This window comes from Pseudopipra pipra, chromosome 2, assembly GCF_036250125.1.
Source record: "Pseudopipra pipra isolate bDixPip1 chromosome 2, bDixPip1.hap1, whole genome shotgun sequence".
Lineage (NCBI taxonomy): Eukaryota > Metazoa > Chordata > Aves > Passeriformes > Pipridae > Pseudopipra > Pseudopipra pipra.
Genome location: NC_087550.1, coordinates 73,211,249 through 73,222,255, shown reverse-complemented (window position 1 = coordinate 73,222,255; position 11,007 = coordinate 73,211,249). Strand labels below are relative to the sequence as shown.

General features: G+C 35.4%; 1 protein-coding gene across 1 annotated transcript; it reads left to right on the top strand.

Annotated features, from left to right (window-relative positions):
* Positions 1–237: 237 nt before the first annotated feature.
* Positions 238–6,945, top strand: SLITRK6 (SLIT and NTRK like family member 6). The gene is made up of 2 exons (XM_064645988.1): positions 238–776; positions 4,027–6,945. The coding sequence occupies exon 2, from the start codon at positions 4,042–4,044 to the stop codon at positions 6,562–6,564; it is 2,523 nt and encodes an 840-aa protein (XP_064502058.1). The 5' UTR covers positions 238–776; positions 4,027–4,041; the 3' UTR covers positions 6,565–6,945.
* The last annotated feature ends 4,062 nt before the right edge of the window (positions 6,946–11,007 follow it).

Here is an 11,007-nt window from a genome sequence, read left to right as displayed (position 1 = left end):
AGATCTACCCAAGAGAACAAACTGGAAAAGCTGTAGTGGATGTTTATTGCTTTGCAAAATCAGTCATTAACAGTCTTTAAGGAATCTAGAAGATATTTAGTTGAATTTTACTTTCCGAGCTTCACTTAGATAAGGGGAAAAGGAGGTGAGAGAAATTGCAGGAGGAGGAGGAGCTGATCTGTCTCAAGGTGGAGCTGTATCTTGTATTAAATGACATTGGCAGATTAAAGCTCTCTGGTGGGGAAGGGCTTAAAGGCTGAGTCAAAAGCCAAGAAGTCTCTTTATTTACGCCTACCTCCCAGCCCCTGGCAATCTGACTAATAACAAACTGAGCTAACAGGAAAGACTAGAAAGAACAGAGAGAACACAGGAGCAGCTTGCATCTAAAAATCTGACAAACCAAGTGATCAAGTCAAGCTCTGCTGAGCATCTTGTTTATTTACTGCATCCAAATGCTTGCAAACAGTTAACTATATGCAGAAAAGTCAGCCTAGCTGTGAAGTATGCTGTGAATTTTAATTGAGGAAAAAGGACAACTGCTTGCAGGATGGTCTGATGTGCACGGCTGCCTGGAAGATTTTTTCAGTTGAATGCTTTGTACTTTGTCTTCTGAACAAGGATTTTAACTTTATGGAGCTGTAGTATTACTAGAGCTTGCAGCAAAGTGAAACTTGGAAGAAAGTGTGCATTTTTCACTGGGAAAATTTACATTGCATTGAAGCAGCTGCTCCAACTGTGCATTGCTGAGTGTTTCAGGGAGTGTTACTGCTGTACAGGTAAGAAAGATTCCAGTTAGTTAATTAGCTTAGCACATGAGAATTTAATTTCTCAGTACAAGTTGAATTTATTTTTCTTCATGACTTTGTATAACTTTTATATTAAAGCATGATAATTTGTACTGTATTTTAAACAGTTTGCCTGGCACGTTTATTCAAACTGCTAACTGTGTAGAATGTGTGTATTAAGGGAACGCTGTTTTCGAATCCCTTGAGGGGAGAGAAATGGATGTTTGTTTTTATTTCCTGAAGTGCAAGAGTGGTCTTAAATGCATCATCTGACTGTGATTTCCTTCAGAATTTAATAAACAATCCTGAAGGCTTTCAGAAATTACCAATTCTTAGCTTGAGGCTTTGAAAATCTTCAGCATACATTTTTTAAATAGCTGAATTAAAACAAACTAACAAATAAAACCCAACAAATGAAACAAGATATTTCAATGTTGTAAAAACACATAAATTATTACTTATCAAGCATGTGATGTCTTTGCTGTAAGGTGACTACTTCTGAAAGTATTCAACTTTACCTCATAGAAAAGACCATGACATTTTTTACTCTTTAAGAATTCCTACAGACCTTAGTTACAGTATGCAGTCAGCAGTGACTTAGATGAAAGCAGATGTTAAAAAAAAAAAAGCTTATGTTACCATGTAGAATTTTCTGAAAAACTTCACCACGTGGAATAAAAAAAGGTCAGCTTTGTCAAGAATTTTAAATTAAATTTTATTGTATTCTGAATTCTTTCAGTTAAATGCTAATCATCTATTATTTGAAAGGAGTTTTTATTTTACAATAGTAGCCCACTGAGAACTTCATTACATATTTCTGAGTGTTTAGAAAAAGAAAAAAGCTGGGAAAGAGGAAAAAAGAATACAACCTTCCTATTAATTTTTACTGTGTGCATATATGTGTGTGTGAGAGTTCTGGCTGCTCACAAAAGTATGACGATGATTAAAATGCGAATGTTTTCCAATTGGTTACAAATGTTGTTACTTTCATCTCTGAGAGAAGGGCTTTCATTTTTATAACCTAATTTCTCAAAATGCACTACAATGCAACATGCCTTTCAGATTATTATTTTTTTTCTTTTGATTTAATTTTGCTCAGGGACTTTATAAGTGCAGTTTGAATTTGATGCAGGTTGACGCTGGAATTTCTGATGAGAAAAGTGTACAGAAATAAAGTTGAATTAGTCATGCAGTTGTTTTGAAGCTGGCATCTGTGTCAAGAGCTTATATATTTTTTACCTTGGGTCACTGGGAAGGGTAGTGATACATGTAAAGCAAAAATAAATCTCTAGCATAATATGATCCTGGAATTATTCTGCATACTTCAAAATAACATCTTGACATGTTGTGTCTTATCCAATACTTCTTAGGAAAACAGACTTAAAGGCATATATATTAAACATAGGCAACTGGAGTTCAGGGAGTGTTATATGAGACAGTAAAACCATTTGTTCTATTGAAAGAAAGATAAAAGCTTGTTTTTAGGGGCACTTTTTCTCACACTGTGAATTGCACTTACAACTTCTAAACTCATGCTTCTACTCCCACTTATCAGGAGCTACTAATGGAGAAAAACATAATTCACTGTGCACACATTAGCTGTTGTTCTTTCTGTATGTGTGTATGTAATACTCATGCCACAGCATTTAAATGCCTGCATGTGTAAATCTTTGCAATCTGTTCTAAGGGAAGCCTTGAGAAGTGGTGTCTCCGAGATATATGATAATTAAAATATGGATTGATGAGATGCCAAATCATGTGACCACACTAAAAGAATATTCATACATGTAACAGAATTGATCCTCGTAAAAGGTTCTAATCTTTCAGAAATTAACACAACTGGTTGTGTAGTGATATTCTGTACTCAGTGTTTCAATAGCTTAGTTGGAAAGACCAACTTACCTTTATTAGATGGATTACTTAAGAATCCTGCTTAGATAGATTCCTTGAGAATCCTCAAATAAATATCACAGCCCATAAAAGTTACTGATTTATGAATCATCCATTCCATTTTAAGATTTTTAATTTTTTTTTTAATCTTTAGGATATGTGTAAATATTTAATTAAAGATTATAAATATTGATTTCACTCTACCTCATATATCAAGAGATACTATTGTTCTTGCTAATTGGCAGCCTTGACAGAAAGAAACAGAGAATCTTTTAATGCAGTGTAGCACAAGTTAGTTCAAACCAATTATAAATGATCGTTTTAAACATCTAAATTTCATTTGTGACTCAATAGTTGTATTGTAATGATGCATTTACCAGGTGTTGCAAAGTTCAAGATCAGCTTGAAAGGTGATAATCATATTACATATCATATGGATGACACTGGTGATAATTTTTAATTTTAAAGCACAGTCAGTGCCATATACATTTCAGAAGTTTTGTGATAATTGATGATTATAATAATCAGAAGGAGTCTAATATTAATCTCAAAACAAATTTGTCCTTGCTTATTTGTTTCTTCTGACATGTACTGCATTGTCAGTTCTCTCTTCTTTTTTCTTTAATTGTGCATAAATTTTTTTTTATATGTATATTATATGAAAATGTTACATGACTGTGTTGTGGTCCCTCTTTCACTAAATAATTACAAACAACAATATATGCATTAAAATTTAAGTAAAGAAAAATAATTATTTTGTCTACTTCCTTTTCAGTTTGTGGGTACAAGGATTGCAGAGGAAACACATTTTGATTTCCATACATAATGCAGAATCAAAGGGAAATTCCCTGTATCCTGTCTGAATGGGCTTGTGTTCACAACACATTATTGAACCAAACCAAATCTTATTTCTTCTCATCAGCAGCTGGATAACATTAAGTTAAGCTTAGCAAGGTACTGTTAGAATTTGCAGTGTTTCGGTGACACAAAGCAATGATCCAAAATATTATATTAGTTTCTATATAAGTTGCTTGGAACAGTAACTTATTACTGCTGTCCACTGAAAGTCTGTATAGCATATAAATAAAGGCAACACACTCTTGATTATCTCCTCTTATGACTGCTTATTGATTCAGTACATTAAACTAAATATATATTCTTATATTAGAAAATAATTCAATTGCTTTGCACAACATAATATTGTTTAAAAGATGGGGTAGCTCAATGACAAGCTTTAGGAATACTTTTTCTCTCTCTTGCCCCAGGAAAAAAACCCACAATCCAAATCCTGTGAAATCATGACTCTATTACTTTTCCTTTTCCTTTTTTTTCTTTTTATGTTTTTTATTAGAGTCTGCTGGACAAGATGAAGCTTTGGATTTTTATTCTATATTCAGTTGTGGTTGCATCTGATCCTTTCCAGTCACAGCCCTCTTTTTCTTCAGCCAGAGGATCTTGTCAGAGTCTGTGTTCCTGTGAAGAAAAGGATGATACCATTATTATAAACTGTGAGGAAAGAGGCATCAAGACAGTATCAGAAATAAATGTCCCACCATCACGGCCTTTCCATCTTAATCTGCTAAACAATGGCCTGAGTATGTTACACATGAATGATTTTGCTGGCCTTGTTAATGCTATCTCTCTACATCTTGGTTTTAACAATATTGCAGATATTGAGCCTGGGGCTTTCAACGGTCTCAGCCTTCTTAAACAACTTCATATCAATCACAATTCTTTAGAAACACTTAAAGAAGATACATTTAATGGATTGGAAAATTTGGAGTTTCTTCAAGCAGACAACAATTTCATCACAGTGATTGAAGCAAGTGCCTTTAGCAAGCTCAACAGGCTTAAAGTGCTTATTTTGAATGATAACGCCATTGAGTCTCTTCCTCCAAACATATTTCGTTTTGTGCCATTGACCCATTTAGATCTGCGTGGAAACCAGTTACAGACACTGCCCTATGTTGGCTTTTTGGAACACATTGGTAGAATACTAGACCTTCAGCTGGAAGACAATAAATGGGTCTGTAACTGTGATTTGTTGCAGCTGAAGATATGGCTAGAAAACATGCCTCCTCAGTCAATAATAGGTGATGTTGTATGCAATAGTCCTTCAGTTATTAAAGGCAGCATCTTAAGCCGGTTGAAAAAAGAATCACTTTGTCCCACTCATCCTGTCAATGAACTTGAAGATCCTTCAGGGTCACTGCCCCTGGTTGTAACCACCTCTATCAGTGATAGTCACCTATCGACTAAGGTGATTCCTCTTCTGAAAGCTCCTACTAAAGAACCAAGTTTAGTGTTTCACACTTCAAAGCCTACTACGTTTCCAGGAATCTCTTGTCCCGTCCCCTGTCACTGCACCAGCCATATGCTCTCAGGAGTTCTTATGCACTGCCAGGAGCGAAATATTGAAAGTCTGTCTGATTTAGGACCCCCTCCTCCAAATCCTAAAAAGCTTATTCTAGCTGGAAACATTATTCAGACATTACTGAAATCAGATCTGGTGGACTATACCAGCCTGGAAATGCTTCACCTGGGGAATAATCGCATTGAAATCCTTGAGGAAGGTTCCTTTATGAATCTGACTAGACTACAGAAATTATATCTCAATGGCAATCATCTTACAAAGTTAAGCCAGAATCTTTTTCTTGGCCTTCAGCTCCTTGAGTACTTGTACCTTGAGTATAATGCCATCAAAGAAGTTTTGCCAGGGACATTTAATGCAATGCCAAAACTGAAAGTCCTCTACTTAAATAACAACCTTCTGCAGGCTTTGCCACCCCATATCTTTTCAGGTATTCCCCTCACTAGATTAAATCTGAAAACAAACCAATTTGCTCATTTGCCTGTGAGCAATGTCTTGGATGAGCTGGATATGCTGGTACAAATTGAACTTGAAGACAACCCTTGGGACTGTACCTGTGATTCAGTTGGGCTGCAAAAATGGATACAAAAACTGAGTAAGAATACCATGATGGGTGATATTTTTTGTAAATCTCCAGGGCATCTAGCAAAAAAGGAATTAAAATCCCTAAACAGTGAAGTCTTGTGTCCAGGTTTAATAAACAACCCTGCCCTACCAACTCATGCCAGTTTTGTAGTTGTGACAGCTTCTTCTCCTACTGCCAACACTGCAGACACCATCCTGCGGTCCCTTACAGATGCTGTCCCACTTTCTGTTCTGATATTAGGACTGCTCATTGTGTTTATAACTATTGTATTTTGCGCAGCAGGAATAGTTGTTCTTGTTCTGCATCGGCGCCGGAGGTGCAAAAAGAAACAGGTGGATGAGCAAATGAGGGACAGTAGCCCGGTTCACCTGCAGTACAGCATGTACGGGCATAAGACAACACACCACACAACGGAGCGCCCAGCTGCAACTCTCTATGAGCAACGTATGGTTACCCCCATGGTTCAGGTCTACCGCAGCCCATCCTTCAGCCCCAAGCATACTGAGCAACAACAAGAGGAGGGAAGTGAGAAGGAAGCTAATGATTCCAAATATCTTCGCCGAAGTCTCCTGGAAAGAGAGAACAGCTCACCGCTTACAGGTCCAAATGTCAAATATAAGGCTACAGATCAATCTGCTGAATTTCTGTCTTTTCAGGATGCTAGCTGCTTGTATAGAAACATTCTTGAAAAAGAGAGAGAACTCCAGCAACTAGGGATCACAGAGTACCTAAGGAAAAATATTGTCCAGCTCCAGCCTGACATGGAAGTTCATTATCCTGGAGCACATGAAGAGCTGAAGCTAATGGAGACATTCATGTACTCCAGGCCAAGAAAGGTTTTTCTAGAACAAACTAAAAATGAGTATTTTGAACTCAAGGCTAACTTACATGCTGAACCTGACTACCTGGAAGTCCTGGAGCAACAAACATGAAGTGATAATATTTTGGGCTGGGGCCGAATTTCTGTAATTCTATTTTAAGTTGGAACCATTGTAAATAAAAGTGCCTTATAATAACAGGTCAACAGTCAGAACTCAAGCACAGCAGTAATCCTAGCAAAGAAAAACTCAGGGATCACTGTGGGAAGCCATGGGATTGTGTGCTGGAAATATGTGTCATCCCAAATTAAACACGAATTTTGTGTGATTGAACTGTGGGAGGAAGATTGCTTATTGCAATATTCCTTATAACTTTAAAAAGGTGTGTATGGCATTCCATTCTGTACCCAATCTATGGAAAAATATTCATTACCCTTACTCTTTCTTTTTTTACCCCTCATTTAATTAGATTCCTTAAAAAAACCCCAAAAAACCCCAATACTTGTGTTTGTATTTATATGGCTAGAGTGTATTTGTTAGGTTAGTACATGCACTGCATACATGACCACTGTCTACAACTACACCTAAAATACCCTTACAGTAAATATGAAAGGAGTTGAAATGTTTTCATACTAAATGTTAATTAAAAAGAAAAAAAGATAAAATATTTTTGTGTGTGCACCCAAAGCCTGCAAATATTTAAGTATTTTACACGGAACTTCGTCATATGCATTCTGTATTATATGTGGAAGGAAAAATATGTAATTATGTTTACCCAACATCTTCAATGATGAAAAAACAAGCCTTTTGCTACTTTCTCTGTCTGATAGCTTTACCTAAGTTTGGACAAACTTTTCTTGAGCTGCTGCTATAAAATATTGTGCATCACTGGTGTTTCAACTCACAATCCTGGGCAATTTGAAAGGCTACTGAGAATCAGCTGTAAATATGTTACTGTGTTTAATAAGTTTGATTTTTTATATATATACACACATGTATATAAATAACTTCTGTGCTGGTTTAAATGTTCTTGGAGAAAATGAGTTTGATGTGTCTAGGAACTTCCAAGTGCAAATACAGGTCCTTTCCCACCCTACGCAAAAGCAACACTCAGACAGAATAGCTGCAACAATACACACACGAGGAAGAATAATAATATTTAGTTATTTGTACAAAAATATATTTTCTGAAATTAGAAGAAAATAAAGTGTTGTGGGGAAAATAGGTTAAAAAACCATAGAACACTGCAGGTTTATTTTTGCAATGAATTCTTGCTAGATTTATATTTACTATTTATTCTGTATAATTTTGTATTTTTTTTTCCTCCAACTCACAAGAAAAGAAAAAGCTTATTCCTGGAGGCTTTTCAAGCTAATCAAGGAACTTTTCCCTATTAATGAAAAGGAAATAAAGATTTTTTAAAATGTCTTTTTCTTAAAAGTCACTTTTTAAAGAAGGCAGCAACTTCTGCATGCCCAAGTTTAAAATTATTTGGGAATTAAACACAATGCTTCTCACTCTTGTCATGTGGACAGAAGCATCTTATCCTGAGTGCAGTAAGGCCATTCAATCTCTGTGCATGACTGACATGGTGCCAAAAAAATTTCTGATCTGCATTTATCTTCCTCTAAGCAAATCTTTTGTAAACTGACTATGCATGATTCTTTTTTCTAATTCTCAATTGTAAAGTGAAAGATCAGCTTTATTACTACATGTCTACATATGTATGCTAAATTTAGCATTGAAGTCTTTACTCAAAGTAAAAAGATATATTCTTTATTTCATATTACTGTTCATGTCTTACCTATTTGTATATACCAATGTGAGTTCTTCATATTCTTTGTACATAAGTTTCTAACAGACAAATTTCTTACACTACAAACGGAAGTCAGATTCTCAGTTTTTTCGAATTTGCAAGAGATAACAACTTTTACGGTGCTATACTAATTTCTGCAACTTGAAGATCTGGCCACATGTTGTCTCTGTTAGCAAATCAACTTTCTTATTATTTTTGAGGTATCCTCTGTTTGTTATGGAGGTCAAACCTGTTGGTTTACAAAAATCAAAATTTCAGTTATTAGAGAATAAGTATTATTTCCTCTTTCTATATATGAGAATAAGTTATTCAGAAAGCCTATCTATTTTGCAGGATTAGGAAGAGTAAATGCGGTGACAACATATTTGTTTCATTGTTATCTTTATTCTGGATAAGTAAAGACAATGCTAAGTATTACTTGTGCAGGTATGGGTGAGACAAGGGAAAATGCAGCTACAATAATTTTGCGTTAACTTAGTTGTTTAGTATTATTTTAGATGTACTTGAATTTTCAAGACATGTGAATGGGCTTCACAGACCTGCCATAGAACCTATGGAAATCTGTATCTGGATCTGGAGGAGCGGCTGGAGCCCAGGTGGGATGGCTTAGAGCATCAAAATGACAGTAGATGTCTCTATTTAAGTAAATTACTTTCACAGAGGGAAAAAATTCCAAGTAAATGTATTCTTTTGAATAATTAGGATAGAATGAAAAATTGAATTTATTCAATGGTAGTAATGCTAGAAAGCCTTGAATTCTGAATCAGATCCATTAAATTGTACTTTTTCAACTTCTCAGAGAGCTCAAATTAGTGTGGAGGAAAAAAATCAGAATAAAAATATAAATGCTACTTGATAACAGAGTTTATTTTTCAGTGTCTTTCATTTCAGTAGTTATTTCCAAACAAAAAATGGGTGCAAAAATAACACCCTGCAATTGGCAAGATGCAAGGAAATTATGATTCAAGCCCTCAGGCTTAGATTTAAGAGAAATAGCTTCAGACTAAAGACAATTGCCACATGCACAGATGTCACTTTGCTTAGCTGCTAACAGTTACTTGGCAGAATGTTGAGGACAACTGTGTGGCAAAACATTCTTCTTTGTTGCAGTCTCAAAGCATCAGAAAGAAGAGTGAGCTAAATTAATGTCAAAGCAAGTCAGTTACACAGCTGTATCAGAGCATTGCTCAGCAGGATTAAAGAGACCTTTACCATTTAGTTTTCCTTCAGCAGGGAATTTCATGTCTTTCATCACATAAGGGCAAATGTGCCCAGTGGCAGTCTGTAACACCACAAGTGGTTTGGCAGCATCCAGGAATCACTAGAATGTGGCTCTCTGTCCACTTTCCTACCATCAGTCCCAACAAGACTGCCATGTAATGAGAGTTTGTATAATGAGGAGAGAGGAGTCTGCCTATAGGCTTACATTCATACAGTGCTTTTTCTAGCTATGAGGAAATTTTATATTGCAATAACAAAAAAGGACAAAAATTTGACCTTATATTATTATACTTCAGAAGAAGAAAATCAGTATCTACTGACAGAAATAAAATTATGGTATAAGAAAGGCATCATATAAGAAAGAGGGATGCAATATCTCTTTCTGAAAGGTCCTTGGAACTTTTTCATTATAACAATTGGAAATGTGTCTGTAATATTACTAATGTTTGCAGAAAGTTGGGAAGGGTATTCAGAACTTTCCTTTTCAAAACCATTCTCATATTTTATTTTATTTTTTCCCAGTGACAGGCACAGTTAAGTGGTTTGATACATTTTACTTAGACAGAATAATGGAGGTTGGAAGGCAAAGCATGTTTGACAGTCTGCAACAAAGTGGATCCATTTCTCTCTTGTCAACATGATAGTTTAATTGAGTGTGAGAACAGTGCTTCGTCAAGCACACTGCTGTAAGTGGCAGCTATGTTATTGTTGCTAGGGCACCTCGAGGTAACCAACACTACCATTTTTTGCCTCACATTTCAGTGAAGAAAATATATTAAGTAACACTACAGACCTGTTTCCTAAATAAACGTATTAAAACAATTTATTCCACTTCCTTATTTTAAGCTGTTCTTGTCAAATTCATAAAAGACAAATGCATTTCTCTTTCTTTTTCTTCCCACTACAGGTAATTTTCACACAGAGTTTTAGTACTGATAGTTGATTGTATTGCCTGCAAGTGATGCCTCTCCAAGCTTCTGAACAGAAATAAACCCCAACACCACACCCCAAAATCCCTATTCAGCAAAACCTCTAAATTCACACATAAATTAGGGTATATGCCTATCCAGAAATGGTCTAATATTTTTACATATATTTATCTATTAGAATGACAGATCAACCTTTCTGTAACTATATTCTAGTTCATACTTATTGGCAGTAATGTGTCAAACCTAGCAGATTCGAAACCAAAACCTTTTAACACACAGTCATCGTTTCTCTGATTGCAATTTGAGGATCAAGATTTGGCTCTCTTTCCATGACCAAAATGTTCCTTGTTTGACACCAAATAGAAGATGTATGCCATGTTCCATTTACTTACACAGAGATTACTAGTTTTATACTATGTTAAACTGAAAAAAATAAGTTTGACCAGGAAGGGAAACCATCTTAAAAAGTTCAATTTCTGGTGTGTTAATAAAAAAGGTTATTTACCACAAATAAGACATTATTTCACAGGATAAAGTAATAGTAGCAAGGGGAAAATGAAGACGGAATTTCAAAATCATAATCAGAAGGGA